This window comes from Mya arenaria, chromosome 8 (assembly GCF_026914265.1).
Source record: "Mya arenaria isolate MELC-2E11 chromosome 8, ASM2691426v1".
Classification (NCBI taxonomy): domain Eukaryota; kingdom Metazoa; phylum Mollusca; class Bivalvia; order Myida; family Myidae; genus Mya; species Mya arenaria.
In genome coordinates this window covers 36,626,828-36,652,161 of record NC_069129.1, presented here as the reverse complement: position 1 = coordinate 36,652,161, position 25,334 = coordinate 36,626,828, and the positions used below count along the sequence as shown (strand labels likewise).

Sequence of the window (25,334 nt, the reverse complement as noted above, 5' to 3'; positions counted from 1 at the left end):
TCTAAAATGCCGATTTCGCTTAAAGGTTTCGTAGCTGCTACCATACGTTAATCGTCCATGGACCTCATTCTGGCAACTACAACACCAGAGTTTGACTGGTTAGCTGATTTTGCGAACTCACTTAGTTTTGGAGTCATTATCAATTTACAATAATTGTCAACAGATAGCACTTTTATATTTGGATTAAATATTCAACTTATTTCTTACCCTTCCACTTATACCTTCAGACCAATATATTGAGTCGTGCCAATCACTAATACATATACATCAGGGCCACCGGAATTCCCATCATCGGACTGCCGGTTGAAACAATAGTGCTTTTTCACAAAGCTATTCATTTAGGTGAACCGAACCCATGAAGATGTTCTCATACAATCCAAACGTTCTAATGGACTACAAGTAATGCAGTATTTCGACAACAAGAACCACCATACTTTTTTTAAATCATTAATTTTTATTTCAGTTTCAGAAAAATAGCAACAACAATGGCAGCTGCAAAGCAAATTCAGCCGTAAAAAACAGAAAAATGCACGTGTTACCAATCATGAAGCAATACACGTTTTATCAAATGAATCATTATTTAATGAAAGTGAAACTAATGAAATTTAATCAATCATGATTTAATGAAAGTGAATACAATGAAAGTTTTAATGAAATAGGAAGATTATGATGGTAATATCCAAAAAATATTTATTGCATACATACATTTTGTGATGACTTAACGTGAATCTGTGAATCTACGAACAAGTAAGTCCTCTCCTGTTTGTACTGTTCACAAAGAGTCTTAACTACATAATTAACAACAATACATATGCTTCATAACAGCTGACCGAAACTAACATACTTAACTAAAGAAATTTCTTGACGACTTGTACTTCTGACATCCATTAAGGTAAATATCCGTAATGGCCAAGGCTTCAGAGATCTCCAATATGGTCTTTTAAGGTAGAACACTCCAAAGGGTCAATGTTTCAGTGACCTCCAATATGGTATTTTAAGGTAGAACACTCCAAAGGGTCAATGTTTCAGTGACCTCCAATATGGTCATTTAAGGTAGAACACCCCAAAGGGTCAATGTTTCAGTGGCCTACAATATGGTCATTAAAGGTAGAACACCCCAAAGGGTCAATGTTTCAGTGGCCTCCAATATGGTCATTTAAGGTAGAACACCCCAAAGGGTCAATGTATCAGAGGCCTCCAAAATGGCCATTTAAGGTAGAACACCCCAAAGGGTCAATGTTTCAGTGGCCTCCAATATGGTAATTAAAGGTAGAACACCCCAAAGGGTCAATGTTTCAGTGGCCTCCAATATGGTAATTAAAGGTAGAACACCCCAAAGGGTCAATGTTTCAGAGGCCTCCAATATGGTCATTTAAGGTAGAACACCCCAATGGGTAAATGTTTCAGTGGCCTCCAATATGGTAATTTAAGGTAGAACACCGCAAAGGGTCAATGTTTCATTGGCCTCCGATATGGTATTTAAGGTAGAACACCCCAAAGGGTCAATGTTTCAGTGGCCTCCAATATGGTAATTTAAGGTAGAACACCCCAAAGGGTCAATGTTTCATTGGCCTCCGATATGGTATTTAAGGTAGAACACCCCAAAGGGTCAATGTTTCAGTGGCCTCCAATATGGTAATTTAAGGTAGAACACCCCAATGGGTCAATGTTTCATTGGCCTCCGATATGGTATTTAAGGTAGAACACCACGAATGGTCAATGTTTCGAAGGCCTACAACATGACCATTTAAGGTAGAACATCCCGAACGGTCAATGTATCAGAATATTGTCATTTTCTCAATTGCACAGTTTTATTCAGCATTGCTACATTTTCTTTTACGTTATAAATTTTCTATGATTTAATTAATTGCACTGAAACTCAGATCCCTATTGAATAGTTTCTGAGTCAATTTCCTCAGATATAGATAGCCCCTGCTACATGGGTTGTGAGAGGTCATATCGTAAGCCCATGGCTCTGTCTATTTGATCACTATTTGAAAACTCCTCTGTTGGTGTCAAGGAACTACTGCACATGATCTGGAAGACAAAATGGTTGTCCTAAGTTATTTTATTAAGGCTACAATACAAGTTTAAATACATAAATACGCATGCAGGTTAGAACTCGTATAAGCATGACCAAAGTCAGAAGAGTCAGTGGAAACGTATTCTAAATATATATGTTGATATTAGAGATAAAATTGTTTTGCATTGATGTATAGTTTTTTATAGCGTGCAAGTGGCATGCTAAGCGCCTGTTAAGTGGTTTAAACCCCCGGGGAGTTCTTGCCCAGTTTCCATTGACCTGCCATGGCGGCTACCCTGACATGTATCAACGACGATATGTTGATAGTTGTGTTATGTTTGTTGATTGTAGAGTTTTGTCTTTTAGTTGGTGTTTGTTTGGCCTTCATTGTTGTGTACTTAATATTGACTTAAGTTTAGGCGATGGGGAGTTCAATTGTAGTGTCCATTGTTTTAATACAGTGATCATGTTTAATGGCAAACGGACCAGACAAACAAACAAAAGACAAAATAACAAACATAGTTAACATAATTGTTAGAATATTGTTTATCAATAAAAAAATATAAAACCTACCCTTGTTAATAAATGGAAGGCCTCAGCATGAATCACCGCTGCGGATATGAGTAAATCGTTCATAGAGTCTTTGGAAGGCTCGAACTTTTGACCGAATGAGATGATTACCTCCGCCGAGGGTTTAGGCCCACGCTGGTGTAGGAATCTTTGTAGGGCGGGCTTAAAGTAGTTCTGGAGATCAAATATGTTGGTTTCTACATCACGGTCGAGTTTCATCGTGTCGCCGTTGTTATAGGACGGAGAAGAGATGTAAATACGACATCTGAAAATAGAAAGAATTGTGCGACATCTGAAAATTGAAAATAATGTGAAACATCTGAAATAGAAAAAAAGGCGACATTTGATATATATATATATATGTGTGTGTGTAGATGTATTTTTCTTGAAAAGCAAACGAGCAAACAACTGAATAAAAGCACGACGAAGTAAAACATTTATTTCTGAGTGTGTTTAGTCCTCGGCATTCTTCCCAGCATATCATAAAACACAAGTTCTGACAATGAGCAAGCCCGGGTCTACAGTTCCTATGAGGAGTTATGCTTTTAACGTGAAAATAGAAATAGTGAACGTAAAATCCTCCTTTCAATCAATGATCATCTTTATCAATTTTACTCACCTGCATTTTCGTATTGCGTAGATGCTTCCGGCGCGCATGTGCAACACGAGGCCGCGGTCCGCAGCAAGGAGCAGGTCGTCCGTAAGCCGTTGCTGCTGCATATTCAACTGCTGGTCCAGCGCCGGAAGTCGGATTGGGGCCGCATCCTCGGGACCAAACATCTGGAACATTAAAAATCATAACAATAAGAAACTAACGTTGAACTATTAAACATTTTTTTTCTTTTTTTTTCTACATAAATAACTATACAACAAGTTACTAGAAAGAACTTTGAAGTGCAGGCATTTTTAACAAATTATTCTTTGACACTGATATGTAGAATCTTGAATACTAATTCTGACCTAATAATACAATCGTGAAACTAGCGAAAACAGATATGAACTCATATATGGTTCGACATTTACGGACTGAACAGGGCAGAAATTCCTAGGGGTGGGTTAATGTCATTTGTAGGAAACCACAGTAGTGCGCTATTTTTTTTGGGAGTCTGCAACCAAATTAAATATTTCCCATAAATTCACCCGTTCGGCTCCATTGTATTTTGGCTTCTCTCGGTGTGCCTTCAAAAACGTTTTTTGTTCGGCCTACGAACTACGAAAGAAACCTAAAGATAGTCGAGTAGAATATTTAATTATTACTAATTTAATACAAGGTAAAAATATGACGCAAAACATTTTCGCCAAATTCAAAGTGTTACAGCCTCAGTGCACCTCACTTAAACCTATGCTCTACGTGTACCCCTTGGAATGTAATGTTCAGTAACGTTCAGTACAGTGGGTTATGTGTACAGAGTTTGTCAGTTGACAATTCCCTCACCTCACGGTACTCGTTGACGTCTGCGATGGGGACCTGCGTGTCGTGGAATATCCTACAGCCGGCGGGGTTGGAGCACAGACCCTCATACACTCGCCGCATTAAGTAGTTTACCATAACATACAGCTTGGAGTCTGTAGTGAAAATACAGGTAGAGTTTTGATAAAATAATATCGTCGTTACTAGGGGTGTTTGTGTAATGGAATATCCGGCAGCGGGTGGGGTCGAGGCCGAGCGTATTCCAATACCGCATAACAATGCAAACAAGACGATTTTTGGTGCAAGACATCAAAGACGTGGCTGAAATCAATATTTTATCATAATTCGAATGAGGGTAAACACGTTCTATTAAGTGATGGAAATAAGCAGCGGTGACATGAATCATCGATATACCCCGGTAAAACATATTAAATCAAGAGAGCGACATGTTGTCAGAAACATGTTAAATATTAAATATCACATGTTTCCCCCATCACCCGTATGGCAGCAAATAAGTCATTTCGCATTAAATGTCTGATGGATAATTAAGAAGATGTGGGGAAAATGTTCCATTAACGTTATGTCGATATTTATGTGCGTAATCGCCTTCTTCGAGTTGGTAAATCTCTGCCTATTTCAGTAATATGAACATTGAAGTAAGAGGTCTTAGATATGTACCCATTGTTTCTTATGGTCGACAGGTTTGCGTGTGAATATATATGTAGCGATTTACAAGCACAGAGCTTTCCCTTGACAAAGTGAAATTACCAATGCGTCAGACCAGCGACCAGTCTAAATAAAAAAACAGCATATACGTTTGTAGTTTTTCGTTTTTCGTGTGTCGGGCTAACATTTCTGTATAAACACATATTTTATATCGGTGTTTTAACTATTCACGGACATCAATGCGGTTCCTTTACAACATAGTTTAAGGAAAGCTAAAATAAATGTGTTATTGATAAGCATTATTCGCTTTTCTTTCAATCTAAAAAGTTACACATAGAACCTTGTCCATTGGAAAATGTAAACATGTATCCCTTAAGGCCGCGTCTAATAATGGTGGTCATGATGACTGACAACACGGGTCACCTCCTCAACTTTTTTGCACTCTACAGGCGTTGGTTTTTGCCGGCCTGGACTTATCGTTTTTTGTTGTTGTTTTTAAACGGTACTTTTAAAGACATGTAGCCCTAGTACCGCTGCATAATTATGCTTGTACACATGTTATCTGTTCTAACGTTCATGTAAAGATTCCTTTTTACAAAAGAACATGGGTATCTAGGAAACATTTAGTTCCAATAAACAACTTAAGTAGATCAATAAGCACAACTGACCCGACTCATCGAGGTCGAAGTTGATGGGGTTGATCGTCGACGGGCGCGATACTGCCTGCCGTTCGACTTCTTCCGACCGCTCTAAAACGGAAACCCGTATAGATTGTTAGTCAATAGTAAAAGTGTATAATGACACAATATTCGATAAAAAAACACGCCATCTAGTGCCATAGATTGCAAGCTAGTCCGTTCGCTTCTTTCCCAAGATTTTCTCGTGCTCAAGACGACATCCAAAGACTCAAACCCCACAAGGGGCCGTTCAAAATTTACTTGATATTTGGATTTACTGAAGGAACGAACTCAAGACAAATAATAGTGTAACCTTTACATAGTTTTAACAAAAAAAACGAGTTCATTTAGAATGGCCTTGAAATACATATACCTTGTTCATCTGTTATGTCCATGTTCTGATCAATACTGATCTGTTGAATGTTCATGTCACCGCTGATTTTGAGCAGGTCACTCTCTGAGATCCGCTCAAGGTCAGAGGTCAGCCGCCCGTCCCCCCGGTCAGACCGCACCGACACTACAACAAATATGTTTTGAACATTATTATCAACTGATGACGAGCAGGTTGCCCTCCGAGATCCGCTTAAGGTCAGACGTCCGCCCCCTCCCCCTATGTCAGACGTCCGCCCCCTCCCCCTATGTCAGACGTCCGCCCCCTCCACCTATCTGACCGCATCGACACAGTGCGAAAAGACACAGTTAACAGGTATTTAAAGGGTACTTAAATTTAAAAAAGCCAATGTAACTTTGAGAAGTATCGTACTCAATATTCCCCACAACAAATAATCAAGAGAATTAAAACGTACCGAAGCGCCGTTCTTTATTTTATTAAATAAAAATATTGTTCAGCAATTTTCAAATACAAGGGTTGATTACACCAGCGTGTTTACCAAAGCACACCTGATACTAGTTTCATATTCAACTTCCGTATAGCAAGATACCAACGTGGTTTCATAACAATTATAATTTAAAGCAACATCACTTAAATAAAAGCTATACAAAATAAAAGTAAAAAAAACAACAACAAAAAAACATGTAATCAAATGCGCCAAGCGGGATCTATTTTCTGGGTGAGCGCATTACCAAGCAGCGCAGATGTGCTTGTTTGCATTTCGTTACATTTCAAAAGTGGAACGGTCCGGATGAGTCGGGGTGGTTTGAGTTCGAACCCCGATAAATGCTGTACCAGCGTCTCGTTCAAAATGCCATTACCGTTTAAGTATTTAACTATGGCCGTCATGTTTATTAGTGCGATTATATCATATACAGCGAGTAGTTCGTTAAAAATGCGTACAACTACACTAATGTACAAACTGTTGTTCGTTACAAATGGAGCCCAACATTTCAATATGGTGTTATTTTAAAAAACGTTATTCACGGTTATTCGAGTCGGTGTTGACGGTGGTAGGGATGACCGGATGTGTGTACGTCTCACAGTGCATCGAGCTCTCCTCCTTCACTTCCGTGTGTGCAGGCGCATACCGAATAGCAGGAACTATAGTGTCGCCTGAAATGTATGACACTTTTAAAATATATTTGACAACAAAAATTAATGACTTACAATTTGTTTGCAAATGCACATAGCAAAGCGTATTCGTTTATCGAAAGGACACCCCAATAGCGGTTCCGATCAGTAAGTTTTCGGTATGAGATCGCCGCTTTAGTAGTTCGTTCATGGTGATTCAGCAAACAATATGCCACTTGATTTGTAAATTCATTTGTTGGATTTGGGCGGACTGCATTAAAGACTTGGATTGCTCATGCAAGTTCATTAGCAAACAGTAGTAATCATACATGTGAAACACCCAGTCTTAGCTAAAATTTCAGGTATTTTCGTACACAATGCTCCGTTGACGACATGTTATTTAAATAGAAATACTACTAATTGTTAATCCAGCCCATGCACTCTTATCCAGGGGCGAACCCAGAATCTGATATGCGCCTTCTTCCCCAAAAGCGATATAATTATTGTTTTAACGTGGATATGGGAATTGAGGGTCCTCCCCAAGAAAATGTTTGCTTTTTTGTCTGAAATGGTACAATTTGTTGTAATGTATTCATTTTTCGCAGATTTGCATAACAACTTATCGTGGACAGTTTTATGGGGGAGCTAGTATAATGCTATCCTTTTCTTAAACCAAACATTGTCAAAACACACACCATTAATCCTAGGAACAAACTGGTACACCCTGTACGGTTCGTCCGTCTGTCCGTCCAGCCGATTGAACTCCTTCAGCTCCTTAATGTCCGGAAGCTTTGTGAGCGCGCATCGGAAGCGCGTCTTCCACGTTGGCCAGTCAGGCGTGTCCACGCCCTCCCGGAAACGTCCGGTGTGCACCGCCCATTCCTGGTTGTACGGGAGAACAGTACATCATATATAGGAAATTCGATAAATGTACTTTACTTCTTATATATTGTTGGATAGATGTTATTCGTTTTATATATTCATTTCCCTGATTACAGTTGAAAATGAAAATCCACCAAAACATGCAGGAATAGTTATTGTGCATAAGGGTTGTTTATTCATTTACGGTTGACATTTAGAAATATAATTTACAAACCTAATCAGCGCAAAATAGATCCCGTAAATAACAAATCAACGGAGCCCACCTTAAATATGGCGCCGTCAGACTCCGACCACTCCCTATTGCCAACGTGTTTCCATGGCACCTTGAAAATCTTCTTGTCCTTGTCAAGCCAGTGGAGGCCCGGGATGTTCCCGCTATTAATGTGGTACTCCAACCACGGTTTCATTCTCTGTCGCGTTTGTTCGGCCACTGGAAAACCGTTGCTCATATCCGGGATAACACCATCATACCTGCAAATTGTAAGAAAATGGATGATCATAGTATGTTGATGTTGCTGCTGTTGTTGGTTTTAGTGTTGTTGTTGATTGTTTTTATTGTTGTTGCTGGATCTACTCAACCACTGAAAAACACCACCACTGATGATGATGATGATGATGATGATGATGATGATGTTGATGGTGATGATGATGATGATGATGATGATGATGAGTTTTAAAAAAAAACAACAACATTGTATTCAATTCTGTGGTGGTGGTGCCGCTGCTGAAAATAATACTGCTGTTGTTGTTGATGATGATGATGATGATGATGGTGATTGATGATTGATGATTGATGATGATGATGATGATGATGATGATGATGATGATGACAATAATATTCATGATGATGATGATGATGATGATGATGATTATTGTATCGCTGCTGCTGCTGCTTCGGCTGCTACTGCTGCTTGAATAAAAGCTTCAATCATAAAACAAAATACAGAAAACCAAAGTATGTATAAAGCAAAAATCCACATGACTTAGTCTGTCTTATTTAACTCTCTTTCAAGTAGTGTTAATTAGAAACGTATTCATTAACAATTCATTCCGCTATTTACATGCGACATCGATACAACAAATCTACATTGAACATGTTGAATTTAACAAAACGCGTTCTCCGGTTTCTTTTATAGTATTGTTTCAGTCGACTATGGCAACTAGTATTCTTCCATTCAACAAAATAAATTCATTGAGAGAAAAAAAGAAATCTTTTGGCTTTAATCCACGGAAACCGAAACCTATATTCATGTTTCAGACCCACAATTTAATTCCCTTTATATCGCAAATTTTGCAAAACAGCGAAATAAAATGGTACATACCAATGACCCATATAATAACGCGGAGAGGCATTTCTCTGGTACGCACAACTTGTATAATACTCTCTTTCAGCCAACATATTTTTTTTTTAATTTTTAACCAACAATAATCAGTGTTTTAAAAGACGAAATCAGAATATTTCTGACTATTTTAGATTAGCAATAAACAGTCATGCGGTTTTCTATCAATGTAAGGAAAATATATTTTGATTGGTCGATGCCAAGATTGTAAATAATTACCGTATTTAGGGGTTTATAATTTGTATGGTCTGTATGATTTATGCAAAATTTGTGGTTTTAATTCCCCTGCATTATATAAAGCTTCCGACTTGAAGAGAGGGGCGGAAGTAGGAAATTAATGCCAGGTCTGCAGAGAAAACCAACTTTGATAGGTTTCAACAAATATGGAACTAGCCAATGACTGAGCTCTATGTCAAATAAGATAACAAAATCGACGAAGAACGGTACTTTATTCAGCATTCCGATACTGTATTTTAAGACAGAGATTTTCAGTAAATTTACATAATGTTCATTTAAAACAAATCTGTTCTAGGAGTTACCAATTTCTTCTTTATAATTCAATATTTTAATACAAATGGAGGAAACGTTAGCATATCGAACTCGCAATGGGGACTTGACGGGGTTTGTATACTTTAAAAAACATATGGCCTGGAAGCAAAGTTTAGTTTGATAAAACTGTTCCCAATGTAAGTGAAGTAAGTGGCCTAACTTAGCTGAAATAAGCAGACCGGCGGTTAAGCGCGCGAATTAAGCAGAACGGCGGTCTAGCGCGTGTATAAATCAGAACGGCGGTCTAGCGCGTGTATTAAGCAGAACGGCGGTCTAGCGCGTGTATAAAACAGAACGGCGGTCTAGCGGGAGTATTAATCAGAACGGCGGCCTAGCGCGTGAATTAAGCACAGCGGCGGTCTAGCGCGTGAAATAAGCAGAACGGGGGTCTAGCGCGTGAATTAAGCAGAACGGCGGTCTTGTGCTTGAATTAAGCAGAGCGGCGGCCTAGTGCGTGAATTAAGCAGAGCGGCGGTCTAGCGCGTGAATTAAGTAGACCGGCGGTCTAGCGCGTGAATTAAGCAGAACGGCGGTCCAATGCGTGTATTAAGCAGACCGGCGGTCTAGTGCGTGAATTAAGCAGAACGGCGGCCTAGCGCGTGAATAAAGCAGAACGGCGGTCTAGCGCGTGAATTAAATTAAGCAGAACGGGGGCCTAGCGCTTGAATTAAAGAACGGCGGCCTAGCGCGTGAATTAAGCTGAGCGGCGGTCTAGCGCGTGAATTATACAGAACGGCGGCCTGGCGCGTGTATTAAGCAGAGCGGCGGTCTAGCCCGTGAACTATGCAGACCGGCGGTCTAGCGCGTGAATTAGGCAGAACGGCGGCCTAGAGCGTGAATAAAGCAGAACGGCGGTCTAGCGCGTGAATTAAGCAGAACGGCGGCCTAGCGCGTGAATTAAGCAGAGCGGCGGTCTAGCGCATGAATTAAGCAGAAAGGCGGTCTAGCGCGTGAATAACGCAGAATGGCGGCCTTGCGCTTGAATAAAGCAGAACGGCGGTCTAGCGCTTGAATTAAGCAGACCGGCGGTCTAGCGCGTGAATTTAGCAGAACGGCGGCCTAGCGGTGTGAATATATCGGCCAGATGAAATTAATATTCTAAAAGATTAGAATGTGACAACCTGCTTAGTGAAAATACATATCATTTTGATATCTGTGCAAAAAGTGTCAACTAAGATGATCTAAAAGTTTCAAGACAGTCAGTCCTATATGAAGACATTGGAATGATCCATTCACCTAAAAAAACATGACTTGCCATATCAACCTAGATCAGGTTTATCACATTCCAATCAATTTTGATTACGTTTTTCTAGAGAAGCAAAGTTTTCATCTTGGTTCTTCAGTACATCATTATGTTGAGTTTGTTTTCACCATTTTGGGAAGGGGTCAGAGCCCTTTTGATTCATGATGACTTAACTTTGGTATTCCACTGTCCTCTTATTGTCTCCCATGAAATAACATTAGTCAAAATTAATGATCTCTTTATTAAATTTTACTTTTATTGATGTTTACCCTTCGCCATATAAGCTATATGCAGTATCAATACAGGTAAGCTATATGCAGTATCAATACAAAGGTCTCACAATTAGCTTAAGCTCAACTGAGAAGGGCAGTTTTATGATAGATTACAAATAACAGTCGCATACCGGCTCAGGCCGGGACCTCTTGCTTGCGTTAAAAGTACGACTTGAGACCTTTTGTAAATTTGTGCATACACAGAAACAGTGATTATATTATATCCTTAAATGCATTGAATTGACATATCCTTAAGTGCATGGAATTGACATATCCTTAAGTGCATTGAATTGACATATCCTTAAATGCATTGAATTGACATATCCTTAAGTGCATGGAATTGACATATCCTTAAATGCATTGTAATGACATATCCTTAAATGCATTGAATTGACATATCCTTGCATGCATTGTAATGACATATCCTTAAGTGCATTGAATTGAAATATCCTTAAATGCATTGAATTGACATATCCTTACATGCATTGTAATGACATATCCTTAAGTGCATTGAATTGACATATCCTTAAGTGCATTGAATTGACATATCCTTAAGTGCATTGAATTCACATATCCTTAAGTGCATTGAATTGACATATCCTTAAATGCATTGAATTTACATATCTTTACATGCATTGTAATGACATATCCTTAAATACATTGAATTGATACATTCTTGAATGTAATGAATTATGAAATCCTTAAATGCATTGAATTAATATATGCTTAAATGAATTGAACTGGCCAATCCTTAATTGCAATGAATTCCTAAACACACTGCATTGACATATCCTTAAATACATTGAACTCAGCAATTCTTAAATACACTGAATTGACATATCCTTAAATACATTGAACTCAGCAATTCTTAAATACACTGAATTGGTATATCCTTAAATACATTGAACTGACATATCCTTAAATGCATTGAATTGACCAATTCTTAAATGCATTTAATTGACAAATCCTTAAATGCACTGAATTGACATATCCTTAAATCCTTCCTAGCATACATTCTCCAGATTTTTGCCATACCTTAAACTTTTTTAAAAGGATTCCCTCATGATAATCTTGGTGAAATGTTTTTCAAAATTTGCAATTTGGGCCATTTTACAAACTCGTTTGAAAAATATCCTTGAACACTCGATCTATTATTCTAACGTCAGACATTGTTGTATTTAGTATAATATTTCTATTTGTTTTTAAATAACATATTGTTAATACCATTTTTAAGCTAACGCGAATATTTTGTATTATTGACGACAGTTCATGTCACTTTTTATTCTGTAATATCAAGTCCTGACAAGGTTAAGACTATAAATGATCAGTAACCACTGATACGTGTACATGATCATGCAGTTACCATTGATACGTGTACATGATCAGTAACCACTGATACATGTACATGATCATGCAGTTACCACTGATACGTGTACATGATCAGTAACCACTGATACGTGTAAATGATCATGCAGTAACCACTGATACGTGTACATGATCATGCAGTAACCACTGATACGTGTACATGATCATCCAGTAACCACTGATACGTGTAAATGATCATCCAGAAACCACTAATACGTGTAAATGATCATGCAGTAACCACTGATACGTGTACATGATCATGCAGTAATCACTGATACGTGTACATGATCATCCAGTAACCACTGATACGTGTACATGATCATCCAGAAACCACTAATACGTGTACATGATCATCCAGTAACCACTGATACGTGTACATGATCATCCAGTAACCACTGATACGTGTACATGATCATCCAGTAACCACTGATACGTGTACATGATCATGCAGTAACCACTGATACGTGTACATGATCATCCAGTAACCACTGATACGTGTACATGATCATCCAGAAACCACTAATACTTGTACATGATCATGCAGTAACCACTGATACGTGTACATGATCATCCAGTAACCACTGATACGTGTACATGATCATCCAGTAACCACTGATACGTGTACATGATCATCCAGTAACCACTGATACGTGTACATGATCATCCAGTAACCACTGATACTTGTACATGATCATGCAGTAACCACTGATACGTGTACATGATCAGTAACCACTGAAACGTATACATGATCATGCAGTAACCACTGATACATGTACATGATCATCCAGTAACCACTGATATGTGTACATGATCATCCAGTAACCACTGATACGTGTACATGATCATGCAGTAACCACTGATACGTGTACATGATCATGCAGTAACCACTGATACGTGTACATGATCATGCAGTAACCACTGATACGTGTACATGATCATCCAGTAACCACTGATACGTGTACATGATCATCCAGTAACCACTGATACGTGTACATGATCATCCAGTAATCACTGATACGTGTACATGATCATCCAGTAACCACTGATACGTGTACATGATCATCCAGTAACCACTGATACGTGTACATGATCATGCAGTAACCACTAATACGTGTACATGATCATCCAGTAACCACTGATACGTGTACATGATCATCCAGTAACCACTGATACGTGTACATGATCATCCAGTAACCACTGATACGTGTACATGATCATGCAGTAACCACTGATACGTGTACATGATCATCCAGTAACCACTGATACGTGTACATGATCATGCAGTAACCACTGATACGTGTACATGATCATCCAGTAACCACTGATACGTGTACATGATCATCCAGTAACCACTGATATGTGTACATGATCATCCAGTAACCACTGATACGTGTACATGATCATGCAGTAACCACTGATACGTGTACATGATCTTCCAGTAACCACTGATATAAAAAGTAATAATATTCCCCGTGATGGTCTAATTTGACGAGTTTAAAGATAATCATAGCAAATATATGACATAAAAGTATGAGAAAGACAAATATTACATGTACACAGTGTTTTGACAGCAATTTCATATATACGGGAGGATCTTTGAATTGAATCGATGCGAATGGAATCAAATTAAACAAGTATCAATAGAATCATGCGGTATTAAACTAAAGCTTTAAATGTACATGACTACTAACCACTGATAAATTCAGGTACAAATTAAGCAGTGACTGAATAAACTTTTAAATCCTTAAAACTTACTTGAACCGTATTCCTTTCTGCTGGAAATAATAGATTATGATAGTATTATTTAAGTTTAATTGTCTTATCCAAACGTAAGTAATGTCACTTAGTCATAAGCACGGTTCCTAGAATGATAAAATATTACGAAGGCGTTAAGGCGGCCTGAATGGGTATTTCCCATTTTCCTATTTCTACAAATCACAAGTGACCTACTTGTAAAATACCCATTGCTCAAAACGAAAGCATGCGATTTAAAAACCCATAACCGTCTTAGTCAGAAGTGCATAAACCATAGGCGGCAATATCGGTCGCCGAGGCAAACATTAGGATTGTTGTATAGTAATATTCATAATTATGAAACAATTATGGATCAACTATTAATATTTATATAGTCATATAAATTCAAATTAAGTTATATAAATAATTAAGAATAAATTATGTGCATAATTATATAAGTTGTTAAATAGTTATATTCATACTCATACGTGGAGGTATCAATCAGAAACGGTGAAAAAAACTATACATATTCTTTAAGTATATCGTAACTATACATATCATTCTTAATATTAAACATGTTTTCACCATCTATGACCGATACTTCCGCTATGAATCTGGCTCTATCCACTAGAATCCAGAATAAAATCATGACAAAAAGTAATAATATTCCCCGTGATGGTCTAATTTGACGAGTTTAAAGATAATCATAGCAAATATATGACATAAAAGTATGAGAAAGTCAAATATTACATGTACACAGTGTTTTGACAGCAATTTCATATATACGGGAGGATCTTTGAATTGAATCGATGCGAATGGAATCAAATTAAACAAGTATCAATAGAATCATGCGGTAACTCAAGTTTTAAAAAAATATCCCATTTGATTGTATGCTTTGCACTTTTGCATTTTATATCTTGGGCGACATGCATATGAATCTCATTTCAAGGTTAAACTAAATCTATTTATAACAATCATCAAACACATTAAAGCGACAAGTGTTAACTATTAATATCACATTGCCATTTTTAATAGATCCTATATCACATATACAACAGGAAAATAAAACAAAACATAATTTTGGTACATGTTTTCTAATGCGTAACGATTATCTTCCTATTCTACATGTCAGTTTACCTTATGCAATATCAATACTTGAAGGTTTGTCCGTACGTAGATATTAATAAAGATTCATCTAGCATGGCTCCACGACTTGCATGACTTGTGTCAGTATTAAATGTGACAAATCTTATAATAAAACTATAAGTTATATCAGAGATTCCGGCAATGAAGGTAGCCGAATGTCATTTCACCGAGGCATTTGCAACAATGTTAAAGATCACCCCACATACCACTTGAAAGGTCATTGTTTGCTGATTAATAATATATCAAATTAATTATCTAAATATCATTATAAAATAAAATTATCGCAGTTAGTATTTTTGTTATTTCATCTGTTATTGGACAAATTGAAATCTAGTTTGTAATAATATCATATTCTTTCTATATACACACAAAATACCATCAAATGAAAACAAAACAATATGGGGTCAACAGGCATCCAATAATAGTATATTCCTTAAATGGCCTTTAATATTTTAAACACTAGGAAAGGGTAGGGCAAAAACGTGTACATTCCTGATATTGAAACAGTTTACTTTGTTTAAATAAAACTCCAGATTGGGTCAAGATCGGGTTTGGGTTTTGAGGCGTTATATTGTTCAGGCTTTACATTGTACATGTACTTCCATGGTTCATGCATAACAGTGTGTGTATTACAGAAACGTGAATTTCAATCATGTTTTACATTTAATAATATTATTTATATATTACTGTGATAGTATACTAGCCGTGTGGTTCGTAACAATGATATGAAACTCATATTTTGATAGAATAAATTAATACTGCTCAAGCGATCGACCTTTAAACTTGCCTAGTTAAAAGCAATGCAATCATATCTGATCAAATTCTATAAGTTTTAAACAAACAATTAAGTTGTATTGAGCATTTGAAATCATGAATCTAGGTCAAAACACTGGTATGTATACATTTACTGTTACAGGCACATTGTGTCAGCTTGTTAGAACGTTAACATGTATTTAAAATCAACGTGAACTACATTTCATGGTTTAACTGTGAAACCACATACAAAATACGCATTGAAATGTTTAGGAACGAAACATACGAGGGTTGTTCGGTCAGTTCGCGGAAGATAGTCCAAGGTAAATCACTTCCGTTTTGGGGCTCGAACCAACGACGTCCGTATACCACCACATTTCATTGAAATGACCTTTTACAAGTTGTTCTGTTATTGGCAAGGAGAGTTACGAAATGAAACATACATATCAGGCAGCCACACACACACACACACACGCGCACACACACACACACACACACAAAATTATGCACACATAATAAAAACACATAAAGGAAAGTTCTCAAACAGTGTATATAGTACGTGATTCATAAGCTGTTCCAATTTGTAAAAGCTTGGTTGATTTACAAAGTAATGTGATATACATTTCATTAAAATATTCCTAAAATGGTGGCATTCAAACGTACAAATAGTGAAATTCATCAATCATTTCATGTGTATGACAAATATGGCTGGTCCTTTAATGTCATGATTTCAATGTTATAAAAGCTACTTCTTTTCATAATAATAGGTAATTTATGCTTTAAATTTCTATATTTACATTATTATATTATTTATGAGGTTGTGGAACTCAAACCATCTTGAAATGTTATACTATAAAACGTTTTTAAAGGTCAAATCATAACTAACTCTTTGCCTATCAAGAGTATTGTCAAGAAACTGTTAAATAACATGTTTACGACAATAAACATTTCTGTCTGTCTGTCTGTTGTCTGTCTGTCTGTCCTATCTTCTCGAAAGTGATTCATATGTAGTCAGCTTACACTTGTGTGTTGTTAGCGATGATGATGATGATGATGATGACGATGGTGATGATGATCACTGTAACTACCAAAATACGGCTGTCTTAATTTTTGAACAAAACTACACCCCCCACCCCCACCCCCCCCAAAAAAAATAATAAAAAAATAAATAATAATAATAAAAAATAAAAATAAATAAACAATAAAATAAAAAGCGAGTATTCTTCAAAGCTCAATCAAACTTACCCCGAATTTGAGCAGTGTGTTTTAATCGACTCCGTACTGAGTGTCCGGCAAATGGTCCTTTCTCCGTCCGTCTCAACAATTGTATCACTAACTAGAGGTGAAGTTTTAATACCTGACCTTCGAAGTACCATGCTTTTAAACGAGCCCTGTTTTTGATTTTTACCAATATTAGTCACTCGATTCATTGGAACCAGACCCTTCGATCTTGTGACTGAATCTTTAAAATCCAGTTATATTTATTCTCAAATTAAAAAAAAAAAAAACAAAAAAAAAAAAAAACACGTACATAATCATAAACTCTGGACACTGACTTTATTCATGAAACCTTAGGAATTTTGATTTTAGCTTCCTTGTTATTTTGAAGAAGTTTAGTTTCGGTTATGAAGTAATTAATTTCCGTCATCACTATATTTGGAGCGTAATCATTGTTTACAAAACAGTACACTCAAAATCAATGTCATGATCAAATCGATGTACATGTACTGTATTGCTATATACGTATAGGTTACTATCACTTTCGTTATATTTCGATTTAGTTTTGAGCAAGCATATATGACTAAAAATATGTTTAATTTGTGGCGAGAGTGGGATCAGCTTTTTATTTTTTTTAAAGGTTATACATGAGCTCAGCTCAGTATATTCAAACAAGTTCATTTATATAGAAAAGAAAAAAAAGATTCATATGCGAAGGAAATGTAACACAAAATTACAAAAATCCGAAACGGTCGAATTCCAGGACAGCATTCTCATTCATCAGAGGTTTGATGGTAAATCTACAGGTACGCATACATGTAGCATCATCCCTCTGGTGTACAAGAACAAGAAGGACAAAAACATGGAGGAACGGATGTTCAAATTTTTGGACATGTTTGTTTACGGTTTTATTTGATGTTAATTAAGACGTGTTTCATTGTTTTGAGATATCACATGCCATGATGAAAATAAAACTTGAAACTTAAAACTTGCTAAGATTGAAGATGAAATGAACTATTTTTAAACTTTTGTTGAAACTACATGTAGTGCGTACAGCTTATGTAGTATTTCCATTATATAAAAATAACTTGGCATTCCGTATGAAATATTATTTGTCGTTTTATCCACAATTTGCTTTCAATTTTTGGACTGCTTATGCTATCAGATGTGCAGTGCAAAAAGTGTATCACTAATTTGTATTTTATTAGGTTTATAGAAGCATTTGCGCGTCTATAGGTGCTCATCCACACCCCCATCGAATACATTCTGGTATAATTATCGGAATATAAATAGAGTGGGTTCCGACGATGGGTAATTGGCGCCTCGTAGAAACGAGGCGCTCTGTATGTAATATAAGTATCTATCATGTGTTTCCGGTACGGATAGAAAAATCCGACCCGAGGGCACGCGCGTAAGCCGGTAACGAGGCTTGCCGAGTTACCGGTCACGCAGCGTGCCCGAGGGTCGGATTTTTCGATCCGGACCGGAAAAACATGATTGATATTTTTTCTTGCATACCTAAAATTATGAATTAATGGAAAAAAAAATGACGTAGAAAACGAACTTTCGTACATTTACACCAAAAAGCGCGTGCGACGTTGTTTACTGACGTCATAGAGCGCAGTATTTTAAATAACTAAAAATAGCGTTTTTTACGATGAATTATTTTCAATTTTAATTAAAAGACTTGCAAACATATATATTTGATTGCGCTTTATTGAAATGGCATTCTATATCTTTCATAAACCATACAATAAATGAAATAAGAAGTGGCGCGTTGTTGCGCGTGACTCATCTTACATGGGGTATGTAAGATGGGGTTTTCCAGCACTGGTCACATGACCGGAAACACACGTCCGGTATGCAAGAATGCCGTTTTCAGCTGCGTAGAAAGGCATAAATAGGAGTCATTAATTAAAAATCGTGTAATTAGACGTACATTGTGTTTTTTTTTTTTAAAAAAAAAAAATAATGTTTAACACAGTAAAAACTTTGAAAGTTGATTTTGTTATCCTAATTACACTGAAAGATAAAACAACAGCATCATTTTTATTTATTTATAAATAAACAAAGCGTAGCAGACAACAATTCGGATGTTTGCTGTTACCTGTAACGTAAAATTACGCAATAACTTCCCTTTGGTCATTTGTAGTAAAGCTTTCATATCTGCGTTTTCTTTAAAGTTTTGCAAACATCAGGCTATGACAGACATAATTCAATTAAATTCAAACCGTTTTATTAATGTATTGTTTATATTGCATGATTCCAGTCGAAGCATGACTGGTATTTGAATTGTAAGAAATACATAAATGTAACCCTGAGTAACTCGGGTGATTTGCTTCCATGTGCAATAATGCACCAGTCAATTGTAACCACGCCCCCCCCCCTCCCCCCAGGTCCGGGGGTATACCGCGGATAGCCGTGTTTTTACCTTTCAGGTGGGCCCGTAGTGCCGGGTGAATGCGGTGGTTTTGTCTTCGCTTCAAATATAGCGGGGAATGGGCCTTACCTAGGGTCCCTGCGATATAATCTCAATATATTTTACCTTGTGAACACAACTAGTTAATATTTCACTCGTGGCTGCGCCACTTGTGAAATATCGCTTTTGGGGCTCACTCTGCCTACATGGCCAACAAGGCTTATTTTAACATACAGGTTCATGTAAAGCTAAAATAAAGGGACCAGGCACGAAATAAAGGCAATATGCTATAGGCTGCATATACAAACATGTAATTTCTACTTATTTTGTTTTCTTCCTATTTACTCTTTCAATTTTTACATTTATACACTGCTTTAAATGTGGTAAGAGGGGTTCAAGGGTTTTCCCTCTTCACAAATTCCTACACAGTGTTGCCATAATGACAATTTGCTTATAAAATTAATGATAAGTCATTATATTGTTTTCTTTTGTGTTTGCTAGTTTTATCCAGGTAAAATGCTTTATTAGTATTATAGGATCTGGTGTATCAAGCCACGGCATCTGAAAATGGGGGGGGGGGATGACATCCTCATATATGCTCATACATAAATAAGTCTGTAAAATATAAGAACAAATACCGAAGTAAAGAAACCCGGTTATTTTATCTATTTACCTTTAAGCTGTTACATGAGAGCATATATTGTAGGATGTGTCATCTTAGCCTACTTAAATAAAGAAATAAAGATACTGATCAACAGTGCATGCCAAAATTTACTGGTTCTTAAATAACCCAATAACTAGCATTCAATAAAATGACTTAATTCTAAAAATTGTAACAAGCTTTGAGGAAACACCTCAACCTTTGTATCTCAGTTACAGTTATGTGTCATATAATTCAGGTACATGCTATTTGTTGTATAATGCAGTTTTTTCTCCTAGTATATGAATGGAAACATGTTAACAAAGGTAACACAAGTGGATGTCATGACTGTGCAACTCAATAGTTATTAAATATAGAGTTAGTTATGGGCCATGCTGTAAAATGTTTCTGGTAACTTGTGTACAAAATTCCATGTAAATATTATAAACATTTGTCTAAGCAAAGATTTTATCTTTTCCCAAGATGATGCAGGTGATGAACCCGAAGATACTAACGCCGAAGATACCAAGGCCGAAGATACCAACGCTACAATTTTCTCAACCTTTTATTCTTGATGCAACACAGACAGAGTCTAAGAATTAGAAAATTTCTAAAGATGTATCTTTTCACCACATCTGTTTCATTTTACTTAGCACTAACATGGAAAAACCTAAACTACCTTGCAATCCCAATCAATGATATTGTCAATATAGGACATAGACAATTATTGAAGGTGAGTATGTAATATTGAAGACTGGATCAATATATGACGAAATCCAAGAGAATATAGTTATTGACAGATTTTCAATACTATTAGTAAAACGGTTGTTGGAGTTCAAATAAATAAAAACATTAAGTAAAATCAGTGCGCATTTGGTGGCAACAAGAGTCAATTTTATTGAGTCCGAATCTCCATTTTCAATGTTATTGATCATGGATGGGCCACTGATCTTCACCCAATTAACCCAAAAAGCAGCCCTAATTTTCAAATCAGCTTTTTCTCAATTTATTAAGCAGAAATGTTTTTCCTGCTTTAAGTAACAGCTTTCATGGCCACTGGCTGTTCACTGATTTTAGTCACAATGACTCTGACTCCACTGACCTTCATGTATATAGCAAGGCTCATCATTATAAGTTGCTCCTAAGTTAGGCTAACTCAAATCATCCAGGGGAAACCACTTTTCTATTTTAAGTTACAATGACCTTGACTTTGACTCTAATGACCCTAAAAGCAATCCCGAGCTATATCTTCAAATAAACTTTCTACACAATAAGTCAATTTGAATTAAACCCAAGAGCCCAAAGCATTTTTCTTGTATCAGTGACCATGGCCAAACTGACCACAAATGCAATCTAAAGGTACACCTTCACATAAGCTTGGTATATACCAAGTTTCACCCCTATACAACAAGTCAAACTAAAGCTACAGAGTCAAAACCATTTTTTTCTATTTTTAGTACCTTGACCTTGACTCAACTGACCACAAAATAGCAAACTTGTTATAAACCCAATTTCATAAACCCAGTTGCATAACTATACAACAATTCAAACTAAAGTTATTGAATGGAAACCCCAAGTTGACAGCCAGATGATATTGACCTGTTGATAATAGGACTTCTTTATAAATAATAATAATGTTCACCCACCTTTGTGTTTCTATAATCAATTTGATACAATGTATATTACAAAACTATTAAATATTATTTGTTGAACTGTAAAAGTACTAAGAGATAATATTAACTTTCATATGTTTTATTGGTGACCAATGAATATATAGTGTTCAACAAAACATAATTATGAACATTATAAAGCAAATATAATAACTGTAACAACAACAGTTAGTATTTTTTTATATAAAATATCTGTAAAACATCACAGTAGACTCATAAGCAAAAATCAGATCAATTCAAAATTTGAAATTTAATTATTCAAAGATTGGCTTTTATATCACATGAGGACATGATTATAAAGAAAACAAAATAGTAAAATCCTTATTTGCAAAAGGTTAAAAATTAATAAAGAGGCAAGGGATTAAAACAGTTAGATACCTAATAGCAATTAAGAAGTAGGTTAATAACTTTAATTAGATTATAACCTAAATTTTCAGCCAATGCGATTGCATATAAGCCTGCAGCACCGTGTTTAATTGTTGAAACTTGCAGTTTCATGAGGTCATACTTTGGTTCCCTGAAGCTGGAAACACAATAAAATCTAAGTCAGTATTGTGTTTAATCTTAATAACATAGAAGGGGTCCCTCACTTCGCTCGCTCCATCCTTCTTAATCATTAATATTTTACACAGTAATTCGTCAGTATGTCCTTACTGCATATTAAACAGATACCACACATTTGCTTTTTTGTATCAATTACCAATTTTTAAACCTCATATTACATGTTATAGTTAGAACAAATATTGTGTACAATCTTAATGATTAAGAAGGGCAGTCATTAAGATTTTACACAATATGTTTTCGCTTAAAAAATTTACATGGAAAAAAATCATATATTAAATAGCATGTTTACTGAAAGGGACATACTTAATTGCATTATCAAATGCAAATACTAGGCTGCACTCAAGTCAAAATGTATATTTGAAAAATCAAATATTTGCAGTATAAAAATGAAATGATGTCACTACAATGTTTGAAACCAGCAATCTTGTTATTATGCACACTGTTAAAAAAAATATACAGTAATTTTAAGGAACAGAAGATGAAATAAATTACTGAGTAAAAGGTAATATCATTTGAAAAACCTTATAATAACAGCATTTCATAACTCTTATTATTTGATATACTAAAAAAACCAGGATTTACAGTCCTTGAAATTTCAATGAGATTTTCGATGAGTTTTTTATCTAATGAATACATTATATACATAGATACAGAAGTTCCATGATCATAATTGGGGCACACTTCATGAGGCCTTGATAAAATCTATTTTGAAGATTTATTTGTTTGTAAGACCAATTTTGATACACACATCATGCAAGGAAGTGGCTGAATAGGTTTGAGTATAAATGTACATTTTTACCATAATTGGAATAAGGGTAAACATAAGTTTAAACACTAATAGGTGATTGAAATAAGTATGGATCACATGAATTGATATATAACATATTAAACCAAGAGAGCGCTATGTTGTCAGAAACATGTTAAAGATAGCATGTTTCTGAAAACACGTATTTCCCCACCACCCAAATGGCAGCCAATAAGTAATTTTGCAGAAAATTCTGCAGGATAATTTTAGTGGAAAATAGTAGATATGTGGAAAATATTACATACACATACAGTATCTAGGTTCATCGCCTTCTTTGTGTTTATTAAGGTCTTTCCTCGATCTATAATTGCTGCATTATGACTTAATGTGAGTTATTTTTTTCAGTAATCCTAGCATTGCAGTTCATCACAGACTTGTACCCTGTTTCTCTTATCATTCAAGTTTTCAACAGATAGGCGTGTGAATATATACAGATTTTCAAGCGCAGTGCTTTCCCTTGCTGAAGGGAAATAACTGCTGCGTCTGACGAGAGCTTCATATAAGTTTGTAGATTATTTTTAGATCCATATTGCTAACACTTCTTTATAAAAAAAAACATGTTTAATATTGATTGTTCAACTATTCACAGACATCAAAACTGTTCCTTTATAACATAGAATAAGGAAAACTAAAAAAAAATATGTTAATGATAAGCATTTAATTTTCTTACAATCTTTTGTTAAAATTGTAAACATGTATCCCTATAGACGCAGCCTGGAGGCAGTGTCTTATAGATGGATATCTGGATGAATCAACTATGAGGGCCTCAAATATTTGTATCTTTGATGAGCTAAATACAGCTAATCTACTGTCCTACTTCCTTGAAACAACAGGGATATTTGGCTTTAAAGTATCCCATTTCTAAAAAAATCCTTACCTTAAAATTTGCACATATAAGTAAAACCAAATTGTAGAATTCTTTCTTGCAATTTAAGGATTATTTACACTGAGACAGAGTGGGGCGCATAAGCTCTTAGTTATATGACGGGTAAATACAGAGAATATATGCCTGTAAATATTGTTAGCAAAAAGTGACGGATTGGTTCAATCATTATAATCAAAAATTGGTAATAATCATACTTCTATATAATCTGTATAAGTTATGTATTTTTTGAACCTGTATTATTTATATTATTCATTGCATTACATGTCATTTCACTTATAAAATATGTTAAATCACTGAGAAATGGAATAAAAGAGAATATATAACTTAATAGAAATTTGCATCTTTAGGCAGTAGTTAAATTATTACTGATTAACAAATTTCATAGAAGGAATAAATAACTACTACGAAATTATCCGTTTTACCTTCCTGGTTTATACACAAAATGTCAATGATTTAAACCTTGGAGAGGATATTTCAAAACTTGATAAAAATGTTTTGTTCTTATGTTTTTTCAATTAAATCTAATTTATCAATAATTTTCAGTATTGAAAGGCTCAGGGTTAAACAAAATGATCAGGCTTAGGAAGGTACTTCGTGTTTGACTGTTTTCATTTCAACCATTAATTTTTTAGTTATATACTTTCAAGATGTGTTATTTGAGTTAAGTTTTCACGATTTTTAAGGAATTCATGATTATTCATCAGAAATTTTCATTCATATAAATACTTGGTATAACAATAAAAGCTGCTTACCAACAAGGTAGACACTGGTATGGCATACTGTCCAAAACTTTTGAGGCAATAAAATGTTTCAAGCAAATAAACTTGGTGACACCATTACCTAGCTTATATACCAAAGGTACTCATGTGTGTAAACAATTGAATTTGGAAACAATGCAATGGGTGGGCTTAAGAAAGAGTGTGGGCTGAGGTTTAAGTATTTTGATGTACCCTGTTACTATTTACCAAATTAAAGGCATTTCAGGGGCTTCCCTGGATATTTTGTACTTGTCAGAAGAAGTTTCAATATTGATTCC

At 35.8% G+C, this 25,334-nt stretch overlaps 1 protein-coding gene across 4 annotated transcripts; it reads right to left on the bottom strand.

The window, feature by feature from the left end:
• Positions 1 to 433: 433 nt before the first annotated feature.
• Positions 434 to 25,232, bottom strand: LOC128243282 (interferon regulatory factor 4-like). 4 transcript variants are annotated; one of them, XM_052960950.1, is made up of 10 exons: positions 25,051 to 25,232; positions 7,958 to 8,165; positions 7,508 to 7,694; positions 6,726 to 6,854; positions 5,721 to 5,864; positions 5,339 to 5,419; positions 4,029 to 4,159; positions 3,213 to 3,373; positions 2,597 to 2,858; positions 434 to 2,037 (listed from the first exon to the last, which is right to left on the bottom strand). In XM_052960950.1, the coding sequence occupies exons 1-10, from the start codon at positions 25,074 to 25,076 to the stop codon at positions 1,936 to 1,938; spliced, it is 1,431 nt and encodes a 476-aa protein (XP_052816910.1). In that variant the 5' UTR covers positions 25,077 to 25,232; the 3' UTR covers positions 434 to 1,935. The 4 variants fall into 4 exon arrangements, with proteins under 4 accessions (XP_052816910.1, XP_052816908.1, XP_052816911.1 ...); XM_052960948.1 differs by lacking the exon at positions 25,051 to 25,232 and adding an exon at positions 17,342 to 17,584; XM_052960951.1 differs by lacking the exon at positions 25,051 to 25,232 and adding an exon at positions 14,219 to 14,374.
• Between the last annotated feature and the right edge of the window lie 102 nt (positions 25,233 to 25,334).

Bases quoted from the DNA above. Each gene is read 5' to 3' on its own strand.
- LOC128243282 (XM_052960948.1), bottom strand. From the start codon at position 17,526: ATGAATCGAGTGACTAATATTGGTAAAAATCAAAAACAGGGCTCGTTT. The intron at 8,166-17,341 runs GTAAGTTTGATT...TACAATTTGCAG, and splicing joins ACACACTGCTCAAATTCGGG to GTATGATGGTGTTATCCCGG. The intron at 3,374-4,028 runs GTGAGGGAATTG...TTAATGTTCCAG, and splicing joins ACGTCAACGAGTACCGTGAG to ATGTTTGGTCCCGAGGATGC.